At 34.9% G+C, this 14092-nt stretch overlaps 1 protein-coding gene across 2 annotated transcripts in view; it reads right to left on the reverse strand.

Annotated features, from left to right (window-relative positions):
- LOC111054864 (venom serine protease) overlaps nt 1-12724 on the reverse strand; it is a 64979-nt gene extending 52255 nt beyond the window's left edge. The window contains exons 1-2 of one of the 2 annotated variants that reach the window (XM_039422433.1): nt 12421-12724; nt 8004-8063 (exon numbers count right to left, since the gene is read on the reverse strand). In XM_039422433.1, coding sequence (XP_039278367.1) covers nt 8004-8063; nt 12421-12640 — 280 coding nt within the window. In that variant the 5' untranslated portion in view covers nt 12641-12724. The remainder of the gene's footprint in view (nt 1-8003; nt 8064-12420) is intronic. The other variant, XM_039422432.1, reaches the window with a different exon arrangement.
- Between the last annotated feature and the right edge of the window lie 1368 nt (nt 12725-14092).

Raw genomic sequence — 14092 nt, forward strand, 5'->3', positions numbered from 1 at the left:
AATTCCAAATGGAATTTCTTCTGGAGCTCAAGTACTTTCCAGCCTAATGGAGAAAATATTTGGTGACCTTAGATTTAAAAACGTTCATTTCTATCTTGATGATTTAATTGTATACACTGAAACTCTTGAATCCCACTTAGAAGTACTGAGAGAGGTATTCAACCGTCTTCGTAGTGCAGGTCTAACTGTTAATCCTACCAAAGTCTCTTTTTGTGTTCCAAAAATATCTTTTCTTGGACACATTGTCTCTCACAACTCTATTAGCATCGACCCTGATAGAACTAAGGCCATTGTAAACAGTCCTGTACCGAAAAGGGTGAAAGACATTCAGAGATTCATTGGCTTGTTAAATTTTTACCATAAATTCATTCCCGACCTGGCAACCATTGCAGCCCCATTAAATGCACTTCGAAAGAAAGATGTAAAATTCATTTGGAGTACTGAATGCCAGCAAGCATTTGACAAATTGAAAATGATAATTACCCAGCCACCTGTTTTAAAAATTGCCGATTTTAATCGTAGATTTGTTCTGGAAACAGATGCATCTAGTGTAGGTATTGGCTGTGTCTTGAGTCAGGATTATGACGGTACTCTTGCCCCAATAGCATTTGCATCCAGAACATTATCCACTTTAGAAAGGAAATATTCGGCGTATGAAAAAGAGGCACTTGCTGTGTTATTTGGTATTGAAAAGTTCAGATATTTCTTAGAGCATACGAAATTTACTTTACATACTGACAATAGTGCTCTGCAATGGGTACTTAAGAATCCCAAGACATTAGGAAGGATAGGCCGGTGGATTCTTAGAATAAGTTCTTTCCAGTTCGATGTCAAACATATCAAGGGTACTGATAATGTGATTGCTGATTATCTAAGTAGGATGTTTGATGAAAATCCTGATAAGGAATCTACTGATAATGTTTCTCCTAATGAATTTGAAAGTCTTGATTCTCCTGCTTTGTGTAACGTTGCTCTATCTGACTTTCCACTATGTTTTACTGAGATTTCTGATTATCAAAAAAAGGATCTGTTCATAATAGAGATAATGAATAAGAAGGAATCTGGAGAAGATATTTTTCCATATTCTATTTCTAAAGGGGTACTTCTTTATAATAGCAGAAATAATCAGGAACCCAAGATTGTTCTTCCTAGTATTTTAAAGCCCATGATTTTCAAATATTATCATGGAACTACTTATGGCGGTCACTCTGGTTTTCTAAAAACACTAAACAAAATAAAACAAAAATTCATTTGGAAGGGTATTTCTAAAGATCTAGTTGCTTTCATCAAGTCCTGCAAGTTATGTTCATTGAGTAAGCCAGCACAAAAAACTAATTATGGTTATCTTTGTTCATCTATTGCTTCACAACCAATGGAAAAAATGTTCTTGGACTTTGTAGGGCCATTACCAAGGACAACAAGTGGTAACACCATGATATTCTCCTGTATGGATGCTTTCACTAAGTATTCATGGCTACTTCCATCACGAAAAGCAACCTCTGAGTCTTTATGTAAGGAGCTTCAGAAAATATTTGTAAACTTTGGTGTCCCTAAATATGTAGTTTCTGATAACGGTCCTCAATTTAAATCAAATTTCTTTAAAAACTTTTGTTTCCAAAAGGGAATTTTGCATATAACTCAAACAGAATATAATCCTAAACCTAACCAAGTAGAAAGAATACATCGTAATTTAAAATCTTGTCTTATTAGCTTTAATCATGACAAACAGAATAAATGGGATTTAACTCTACAGTGGCTTCCCTTAGCATTCAATAGTGCTTTCCATGAGAGTAGCAAGTTTTCTCCTCATGAACTGATGTTTCGTCATAAGGTTAATAATTCTATAAACAATATTTGGAAAATTGATGATATACTACCAATGAAGTTTGTTAAAGATACTAACAAAATATGGAAAGATGCTTATCATAACTTATTGAAGTCTCATAATTCCAGTAAAAAGAGGTATGATATGTATAGAAATCCAATTCCATATAAGATAGGTGATATTGTTTTCCTATAATCAAATCCTGTTAGTAAAGCATGTAATCAGATTACTGCCAAATTACTTCCCAGGTATTCTGGACCTTATTTGATAAAAGAATGGATTAGTCCAGTCAGTGTGAAATTATTTTCAACCGATGGACAAACATTTGTGCGACGAGCACATGTGAGTCAACTTAAAATGGGAAATAATCCTTAAGTAGACTTTTCTCATAATGAGATTTTTATTGTAATACACATATGTGGTGGACGCACCCATATGTTTGTGGTAGTTACTCTTGTAAATATATAATTTGTGTAAAATTTTGTTGTGTTCTTTGGAAACTTGTGATTCTGCACAATTATTGTGTCACTTGATTTCTTGTAACATGGTATGATGAAGAATGTACTGTATATTTAAGAATTGTAATTATTATTGCTTCGTAACTAAGTAAGTTACAGTGTATCAATTTAGTTGTATATGTTATTTTGATAATGTGTTATTTGCTCACTAAACTCATTGCTCAGTTTTCTCTCGGTAACTCATGCTAACTCTTGCTTTTCTCTTTGGTAATTTGGATTTTTGAAGTTTTGTCCAATGCTTGTAGATTTTATTTTCTTCTTTGAGCCTTGTCGACCTGATCAATTGACAATGATCTCTCTTCTTTCTCTTTCTCTTCCCTCTACTTTCCATTTTCTTTGGGCGGCCGACCAATTACTCTCCTTTTCTATTTATTTAACTTCTATCTTGAATAAATTTCTGGTACAATTTGGTTCCTAAATTAAATACCCCCAGTTGTGGAGGTTTGTACCAAGAATTTATTAATTACTTAATTTTATTTTATTTATTTTATTTTCTCCTTATTTGGACATAACTTTGAATATCCATTTATTAAAATTTCTAGTTAATAATTTTGATTTGTTGGATTGGTACAACTGGACGAAGCTTTGTCGGTTGGCCAGCCAGGGATTTCTTTTTTCTTGTTCTAAAAGGCCTAGCTGTGGCATCTCAAAATGTAGGATGTAATTTGAATAATGAAATATCTAAATTTTACTACAAAATTTTTCTTTTAAATTATGCTAAAGTAGCATAAATGTAAATCTACAATGCCTGATTGAATTTTATATTTGAATAACCCCAGTTGGGTTTTTTTTATTTTACCATTAATTTTGAATGACCGGACAAATATAATACCAGGATAAATACAGGATGAAGGAGACTAAACATTTTCCATAAACTCAAGCAAATTCAACCAAATTTTGGAATTCAAGTACAGTATGAAAGTTAAATTTCCATTTACAATTCGAAGTGGGGTAAGCAGAACACTTGTTTTACAATTCGGCTTCTAATTCAACCAAGTCCATCGAATTTTATGAGTTTCAAACTTCGATAATCGTCGCTTATCTACGATTCCACATTACACTGAAGCTTCAGTTGTAGGCCTACCGGGGTTACCAACATAGATTTAATAATCAAAACTTGTAAACTTGTTATTTTGTAACTTCAGAAATGAAATTGATTTTAATTTTGAAAATATAAGATTCAATCGGACTTGGCTTAAATTTTATTTCAATCAGGATTGCCAAAATATTCACTGGCCCTCATGACCAGCATTGCTTCCTACTTGTTAGGCAGTCTTATTTGAGATTACTCAAATAGGGTTGGTTACAATTATTATAAGGTTCCTCCTATAACGTACACTACACTCACTATACTCTCTTGTTCTTGACTTCCTCTATCCATTCAATCAACTAAGAACTATTCATGATCTATGTTGCCCTAGAAATTTGAAATTGGACCGAGTGTCCAAAGATACATTTCTTGATGATGGATTTTCCCAATCAACTTTCTCACCCTCAACTTCCCCCTTCTCCGGGGATGTCATTTCAGTACATTTCAGTAACAATCACGTGCAGTTTGCAGCTCGTCCAAGGAAGTTGACAGATCTTGTAACTACTGTCTCGATCAATGTCTTACAGTTTACCCATCCTACATGGAGTATACTCGAAGTCTCACTAAGTTTTGAGAACAAATATCAAAGACTGGTATGAAACTTTTTTCAATCCCACTACCATCAATTTGTACTGTGATATGTGTGTTTGTGTACTGTAATGTCCATGTAATGTATTTAGTCTCATCATGTACACTGAATATGATAGGACTTAAGGATAAGTGTGGAAGGACGTAAAATAAAAAATAATACGATCTTAGTTTGACTAAATTTTTACTTATAATCGATAGTAATGTGTGTGTGTTTATCCAATCAATGTAGGCTACCACTGGTTTACAGCTGAAAATGACTTTAAGTAATCAGACTGGGCCACCAATCTATTCCTCAGAGTGGAATCCTTAACAATAGACCACGAAAATGTCAAAACTCATTAACAATAGGCGACCACTGAAGGGTCACTGAAACTTCTACCTGTTCATCCATAGCTTCCAGCCGCCCCGTCTCCTTTCTTTTACTCAATGGATGGTGATAACCTTATATAGATATCAACCTGACAACCGTTCACATATAAAGTTTTAAGTATCCTAATTTTCTGTAGTTGTCAACCGGTTATGAATATTCACAATTATTACATTTTGAAAATACTGATAAATTAGGTGAATTAGAAAAATTGTAGATCTAGCCAAACAAATCATCTTTCGTTCATGCGTGTCAGGTTAAAGGTTATTAAATGCCTAAATTTAAATAAAAATCCACTATTTTAACAGCTTTGTCATTGAATACAAAGAGGTCATGCTGGTGCAAGTCAGCATTTTAGGAGGTGATCAGCTGACTGGATATTGCCACAGTCACAGTATGGGTCCTCAATCTGTCTCCAAGTTCTGCAATTTTCCCTAGTGCAGGCACTCTCTGCTCTAAGGCGGTTCAGAGTTTTCCATTTGCCATATGACATCTCTGCTCCTGTTGAAAGTTGCTCCCTCAACACCAAGTCAGTGGTGTCTGCACTCTCATGCCATAATCTCACTCTTTCCTGTGGTTCGGAGGAGCCTAGCTCCTGTGTCTCTGTCAGAAAGCTGCGTCGAGACTTCAGCCGGTGATTTGCAGGAGTGTGGCCAGACATTGGGTGTCTACTGTCATTAACCTGTCGAATTTGCTCAGCCCTACCAGCTATCTCTCTTCAGATTGATGGAGGGGCTATCTCACTGAGTTTATACAGGTAGTGAGTTTTTGTTGGTTTCAGACAACCTGACACAATTCTGCAGCTTTCATTGAGGGCCACATCTACCTTCTTAGCGTGGGTTGATCGGCAAAAACAGGTCAGGCATATTCTGCAGTGAAGGAACACAGGGCTAAGGCTGTTGTGCACATGAAGTATAAGCATCAGCACCCTAGGCAGAGCCAGTCAGTTTACATAGAAGTGCATTTCTGGAGTTCTCCTTCTTTTCTGTTTTTCCACAGTGTCCTTTGAATATCAAGCTTCTGTCCAATTGCACACCAAGGTAAGTTGGGTTCGCTACATTTGACAATTGCTGGCCAGACCAAAAGATTTCAAGCTCATCCCTATTGGCTTCTTTATTTTTGAGGTGGAAAGCACTGACTACAATCTTTGTAGTGTTCACCTTCAAGATGTTTGCTCTGTAGTAGGCATCTTACTCTGGGATAAAACAGTTCAGCTTGTCCTTAACTTCTTCAAAGGTGTTTCCTCTGGCTGCTACTGCCAGGTCATCAGCATAAATGAAATGCTTTGTGCTGTCTACAATTGGTTGATCATTCACGAGAACATTGAAAAGGGCAGGAGCTTAGACACTTCCTTGTAGTGGACCATACTTGTGCTTGTATCACTTGCTACAGCTGTTTCTTATGTGTACTTGGAAGCACCTATCAGTAAGCATCAGAAGCACCTTTATAAAGCCGTGATCATATGTTATATTACAGTTTTTGAAGGAGTTGTCTATGGTTAATTGTATCATAATCATATGCTGCTGACAAATCGACCAGAATCATCCCACTGACCTTTCTCTCCTGGAACTTATCCTAAATGTAATTAGTCAGGTTCTATACTTTGCCTGTAAATAGATGGATTTTGGGGAGTCTGGCACAGGTTCAAAGTCCAAGATCAGAGGTCAAAGGTCGAAGGTCAAGGTAAAATTGAAATTGGATTCTAAAAAAAAATATTTTTTTAATTATTAATTTTTTTTCAATTATAAAAAAATATTAAAAATTATTATTCCTTATTCTAAGGACTTAGAAAATAAATCTAGAGTTGATGGAATGTGGTGAGGAGCGTCTGATGTATACAAGGGAGCTGCTTATCCAGGAGTGATCATTCGAATGCAAACAGTATAGTTGTGCACATTACTTGAAAAGTCAGTTAAATACTAGCCATCTGTTGATATTTGGAGTTCATCACAGTGAAAAGCAGAGTAAGTATAAGTGTTTGAGGGGTTGCAGAGAACCGCCTACCCTTAAAACCACCACAACCAAAAAAAATCTGGTGTGGCGCACTCACACAACTTTCCTTGCCGTTATGAAAATTGATCACCTGACGCTAGTGTAAACGCGCCTCTCAAGTCAAAGATCTGAGCCAGCTGGTGACAGGTCAATAACGCTGGATACACACGAGATCTGCTATCTCTTCATAGTGAATGATTAAACAGAATCAACAGTTTTCAATTGAATAATATCAAATTTTCTCAAATTTCAAGCTTATTTTCAATTTTAGATGAAAATGTTACTGGACATTAATTGAAGAAATGTCCATGTTTAATCGTTTCCACTAGAATTTTCTTGTTGAAATTATATCTGAGACCTGATAATTGAAAATCTAAAATAAAACTTTGCATAGATAGGGCGGAGCTCCTGAAATTTTTACAGATATGGGACTTGTGGCAGTTGATATAGCTTATCAATGACTATTTTAGGTATAAATTTTGATCAAAATCGTTGGAGCCATTTCCGATAAAATCGCGAAAACCCCTGTTTTTTATAACATTTTCGCCATTTTAGCCGCCATCTTGAATCGCATTTGATCAAAATTGCTCGTGTCGGATCATTATAGTGTAGGGACCTTAAGTTCCAAATTCCAATTCATTCCGTAAATTGGGAGATGAGATATCGTGTACACAGACGCACATGCACTCATACACACACACACACACACACACACACACACACACAACACACACACACACACACACACACACACACACACACACACACACACACACACACACACACACACACACACACACACAAACACAGACCAAAACCCAAAAACCACTTTTTTGGACTCCAGGAACCTTAAAACGTATAGAAATTCAGAAATTGCGGAACCTAATTTTTTTCGGAAAGCAATACTTTCCTTACCTACGGTAATAGGGCAAGGAAAGTAAAAATGGGACAAATTGGACTATTTCGTCAAACTGGGACGACGACAAACTAGGTATCTTTTTCGATCCTGCTTGTCGCTTCACGCACACTATAAGCTTAGTTTGCTCGTGGAAATCCAGCACCCCCGGCCGTAAAATTATATTGACCAAACGTAGGTAGCGTTTCCCAACTCGTCGAAATTGGCATCTTTCTATAGAGCTGTAGATGATTAAATTTGTCAATGAGTTCAGATTCATATTATTGGTTGAATATTATCATAGAAAAACGATAGCATAGATATCCCATGGTATAGGGCGTTTATGTTGCAACTTTTACTGTTATCCCAAGCTGATAGTTCACATAGTTCTTTCCTATGCAGCTGTGTGACGCTGGTAGTCTCTCAAATTGTGCCGTCCATATACTATCACCCCAACAAAACAGTAAAAATTGACAATAATCGACAGTAATCGGCTTGAGATAACAGTAAAAGTTGCAACATAAATTCCCTATACCATGGGATATCCACTTACACTATTGTTCCTCTATGATATGATGAGGATTATGCTGAGAAGTCATGACAACTTATTGTCGAATTATTATTCCAGTATATTATGGAATAATTATGCCGTTTCCGAACTTGCTGAACAAATGAAATAGTAAATGAATTTGAAGTAGAGTAGGTAATATAGGTGGTTCACTCACTTTTTTCTGTTTCTTCGCCTACTGGGTATCTGGGCAAATACTTTCCTCGATTAGGTCCAGCTGGAAAATTTAATAGAACAGAGAATATAATAGTAATGATATTATCAAATACAATGGAAAATTATTTAGATAATGGGATAAAGGATAAAGAATGGAATATAATTGAATTCAATCACTGTGAAGGTCATACCTTATACCGGTACACGAAGAAATTAGAGTTTATCAAAAACTTCAATAAATAAACGCACAACTCATCAATACATATCCTGAATATTTCATGAATTTGACAAAATGGAAATATTTTATTCAAGTCTGTGCTTCGAAGCCGGTTAGCAGATTATGGAAGAAATATAAATTCGACTAGCCTATATTTTTCTCCTATAATCATTATTACCTGTCATTCAAATTCAAAATTCGTTCTCTATTAATCCATCCATTTTCCAGTCACCAGGTACTTTTTGCTGGAAAAAACTCCGAACACTTCAATTTTTTCTTGCAATTGTGGTGAATTATTGACATCCTGAATACAAAAATTTGACCTTTTAGCACTGAAGCTTTTTACAGAATGCCCCAAAAACCAGGGATTTTCGAGTCCTATCAAATCAAATGACTACCGTACATTCCGATTTCAACTATTAAAATCAATGATTCAAAATACCTCTGGCCGTGAGTTTTTCCTCTACACCCTGATCAGGCAGACCGTTCTAGCTCAGATAAATTTCCAGGTACACCTAATATAGCAATGCTCCTTGTATTTCGAAAAACACCCGATTATTAGCTTCAAACTTCATCAATTGTCCTCAAATTGACATTTTGAGACTCACCCATTGGAAGAACTTATTTTTTGTATTTTCTAGTGGAGAGGCACCCATAAGGACACTTCAATAAGGACATCATCTGATCTTCTGGTACAACAGTTCATTCTTCTTGGCATTTCCAGGCAGTTCGAAATCACGTATCATAAGTCAAATTTGGTCGAAAATGGGAAATTTATCCTTGATTTCGGTTAGACTGATATTTTCATAACAAAAAAATTGCTAATTAACTTTTTCATTCAAAGCTTTCATTTCAAATACCAATGATGATGGAGAATTATACTTGGTCTTGTATTTTTATTGTAGAACAGAATCCTCTTTCATTTAAAGTGAATAATTTATGAGAAAATGTATCTGGAAAGTTAGATTCGCTCGTTTCAAAAAGTCAAGAAAATGACAATGTTTTCTGATTTTCACGTTTTCGGTAGTTTTTCGATGGAGAAAAATGGTTCAATATGGATTTGAAACAAATAAGTTGTTTCAAAATTTAGAACATTCTAGAACAAAATTTAGAACATTAAATTTCCTACAATTTGAGACCGATCGCGAGTTCTCATCATGAGTCTCAATTTGGAAGCTGTTGGTTATTAGTAGAGTCGTAAAAACGGGAAAATGAAATTCACCATCTTTCTATTTTGATTTAGCTTCAACTTTTAATTTGTAGCCTGATCGTATGAATACAATCGTTTATTGGAATGGTGAGGGAAGGAAATTCTCCACAACCTCGACTAGATTTTAAATTTTCCATATCGAGTATTCCACGAGGAAGAATGAACTACAAAATTTATTTATTTATTTATCCATTGAGACAACAGGTTACCCCTAATGTGTCTCCTTCACAAATACGACAATAAGAGATTATTATACAATGGAAATAGAATGAGCAATGCAACTTACAATTGCAATATTAAAAAAAAACTATAGAAAGAGAAGGAAAAAATAAAAATATATACAAAAAATTATCATAAAACAGAATATAGAAATGATAAGATTCTAAAATTAAAATAAAAATGTAACAAAGAATGGATAAAACTAACAAATGAATGTCAGATGACTGATACCTGCCAATGAAGCAACAAAATGAGTAAGAAGTATGAGTACACAGTGCAATAGATACATAACTATATACAGCAATAAATAATCGATAACACGACTGAGCAAGGATATCTCACTATATAGACTGTCTAATATTATATAAAATTTTCCACCAGAGAACCAGAAGATGTCCAGTTGCCCAGAGAAACAGTTGAAAAGTCTTTGAAGTCTATTGACCGGAGAATTATAGTGACTCACACTTCTAGAACAGGGCACAAAAAAAGAGAAAGTGGAGCGACGTGGTAATCGAAAAACCGTAATTTATTGTCCAATATTTCCCTAATATTAGCCCGTTTAATGACGACAAAAAACAGGATTTTGCACAACTAATAGAGGGGAAAGACGAATTTTCTAAGTATTCAAAGTAGCCCGGAATCACAAAATACTCATCGATAACCCCTCATCACTGGAAGCAATAATGCTTTCCTCCCCCCTCATCCTTGGACACCCTCGAAGTTCTTAACTGCAATGGTTTCTTATAGCAAATATATCTTGGCACTAAATCAAGAAATAGAGCTCATTCATCGTTTTAAGGACAATCATATCTACAATTGATCACATATAATATTCTATCTTATATTTTTTCAGGAATTTATTCCCATGAAATGCCAGAAAAACAGGTAATTTTCACCTCATAATTTTATAGTTTGTCATAAAAGTTTACGCTTCCATTTTTCGGAAAAAATGTTTCTGATAAAAGTTATAGATCGTTATAAGTTATAGATATAGACCTTTTCAGAATGATGTATCATAAGTAATACTTTTTTAAAGTCCTATAATCCTAATTCTCCAGTTAATCAGCACAATTCACGTTTTTCCGCGCAAATTGCCCATTCAATTATAGTCCAGTCACTATATACATTGGTGCATGCAATTTATATTGTAGTTCTGATTTTTTAATATATTATTTGGGTACATAAGAGAAGTCCAGAACCATTTCTCCATGCAAAATTTCCTTGTGCTAGATACAGAGTGGCCCAAAAACCTCGTATTTTCGGCTCATTTTCCAGTTTTAAGCTATTTCTGCCAAATCTCGTAATCGGGCCAAAACATTTGCTTTCGCCTTGTTTTTAGATTATAAAATTCTGAATAGAATGAGATCATTCGGAACTCTCTATCTCCAATGAGTACTGAGTTATGATTTTTCAAAAATGAGTGAAATTTGAAGGAAAAATCAATTTTGAAGAATTTTAGATTTTGATCAACAATATCTTCCGATTGATATCATTTAGATGTATAATTCAAAATCCCTCTGGGTGTAGTTTTGTGCTCTACAATCTGAGATCTGGTGGAGCGCTCCATCTCATATAGATTTCCAGGTACACCTGACAACAATGCTCCTTGTATTGTGAAAAACACCTAATTTTCAGCTTCAACCATCATCACCAACTGCATTGTCCTCACATTGATATTTCGCACAATGACATAAGTTCATGAGATTATTTTTTATGAGAATCACCCGTCAGATGCACTTCATTACAGTATTTCCTAGTGGAGAGGCGCGCTTAAGGACACCTCAAAAGGATCAAAATTTCAAACACTTATAACTTTTGACTCAATGCTCAGATTTCATCGTACTACACTTCATTCTTCTCGGCTAGGGGAAAGTGATTCAAGATGGATTTTAGGCAACTGAGCTCGTAGAGAATGAATTTATCTACAATTTGGAATCAATCGTTAGTGATGATGATTAGATATGATCGTTAGATATGATGATGATCGTTAGATATGATGTATTAGACTCGTTTAAGAAACTCTTGATAAACAGTAAAATCACGAAAAAATTCAAAAACTGAAATCGCCATTTTTAAAAACTTCTATATCTTTCAGAACTACAATACATATTGCCAGCACGCCCCCTTTTTTATGTCTATATTGACTGGTTTATTAATATACTGTGTTAAGTAACTACCAACAGGTTGTTACATATGAAAACCAACTGGCTAAATGCAAGGCAATTTGTTACCTGGAAATCTATTTGAGATAGAACGGTCTACCTGGTCTTAGCAGCTTAAAAAATTACTCCCAGAGGCATTTTGAACCATTAATTTGAATTCTGGAAATCGGAAGAATAGTATAGTTCTTCAAAAACTGAATTCCCTCCAAATTTGTTTTTCCGAAAATTTGACTCATTTTTGAAAAAAATTAACTCAGCACTCAATGTAGATAGAGAGCTTTAAATTATTTCATTTTTACGAAATTCTATTATCTAAAAAAAGTACAAGAGTGATTTTTTCTGTCCGATGGCTCGATTTGGCAAAAATCTCAATAAACTGAAAAATGAATAAAAAATCCGAGTTTTTAGGGGGCTCTCTGTAGTCTGTAAAATAGCTCCTGCTAGAAGGTTAACTCTTTGTATTCAAGCTGTACAATACTACAGAACCGTTGCTAAAAAATTTAGCGTGTTCAGAATCAATTCCCAAACGAACCTTTTACACTACCTCGTGACTGAACTATTAAGTAAATCAAAATAGTTAGTCAAATATATGGATAGTGGCTATACTCACCTGACACTGAAGTTGAAAACAATGAGACTACTAGGAAAACAAAACACAAGTTCAGAGGTGTCATATCTGTAGAGAGAAGCTCAAGTGCAAATCTGATCACGGTCAACACACAATTGATACAGGAAAGAATATAGGCTATTGTATGGTGTAGATACGAATTATTGTTATGTAGAAGAAACTCGAAACCGGTCCAGTAACTCGTTCTAAGACGTGAATACATTATATGATAACCTTCTTTATCAATAGTTCATTCACATACTAATTTTCCTGTTATAGCCTATTGATACAGTCATGCGTCCACGAAACTTCGTCAATGAGCCCAACATCAGAATAAGCTGCTTTCGATTATTTTCCTTATATTGAGTGTCTCGTTAGAATTTCTTGAGAAACTTACTCTGAATTCTGCTTATATTATATGAAATCATACGACGTTCATCATTGAGTTCCTTCATAGCCACCTCTAATTCTAATTCATGTATAAGAGGTGGCTATGGTTCCTTTTGCATTCCTACCACTAAGTAGCCTACCTACTGGTACCTGAATGTTTCCAGTGACGCGCGCAGTATCATTATAGGCCTATGATACGCAATGTAACATAGAACGAGCAGATCCAAGTAATAAGCAGAATCAAGTAAGAGTAAAGTGTTTGCAAGAGAGGGGAGATATTGAGATAAAGTGTACCATTTTGTTATGAGAGCAACATATTTTTTATTCAGTGCGCAGGGTATTCAAGATATAGTAACCATAACCATAATCAATGCCATTTTCACCAAAAGTGCGTTCAGTCAACCTCAGATAATCAACGATATCATCAAAATCCCCTAAAAGAATATTGAAACAATGGAAACGTATTTTGTCATTGTTCAATGATGAATAAAAAATAAAATTAAAATATTTAGGCATAGAATCTCAATCATTGATCTTTATCTAAGACGGTACACTTATATCAATAACAATTGCATAGAACTGATATTTCTTACCCAACAATTATTGCACAACTGAATAGTTTTGAATATAACAAAACTAATAACTTATTCATACGCACAATCAGTATAACAATATGGTATCTGGGATTGGAGGGGAGGGCTTGCTTTGAAGACGTACTTCACCAAGCTTCTAAATTATACAAAAACCTTTAGAATTATAAAGTGAGGTCCACGTTATAATGGCAGTGGAGAAAGAAGGGAGAGAGACGTTGCCGATCCTCTGTCTTGTCAATGCCTTATTGTATGGACGGTAGATGATACAGGTTTATTGAGGTGATATTAACGGTTTCATTCTCGTTTGGAATACGGTAATCAATTATATATATTCTATTAAGCAATAAATTATATTTTTCAATAATTTTTTAATGAATTTTTGTAATTAGGATGAAATATTTTGTTAATCAATTATTAACTCTACATTGTTAAAGGACGATCTGGGAACAGAGCAAAGTGAGAATGAGATAACGCCAGTGAGAATAAGGGCCCATGTGCAGAGGTCATTGACCCCTGCTATTACATGCAATAACTCTGTAACCTTTGAGAAAAGAAAATTTTTATTGTTGTTACTAAATAGTACGAAATAGGTACTAAATATTGGCATAATTTGATTGATGAAATTCAGACATAGCCGGGCTGAGAGGTCATTGACCCTAACTATTTTCATGCAATAACTCTGTAACCTTTGA

This window comes from Nilaparvata lugens, chromosome 2, assembly GCF_014356525.2.
Source record: "Nilaparvata lugens isolate BPH chromosome 2, ASM1435652v1, whole genome shotgun sequence".
NCBI classification, from domain to species: domain Eukaryota; kingdom Metazoa; phylum Arthropoda; class Insecta; order Hemiptera; family Delphacidae; genus Nilaparvata; species Nilaparvata lugens.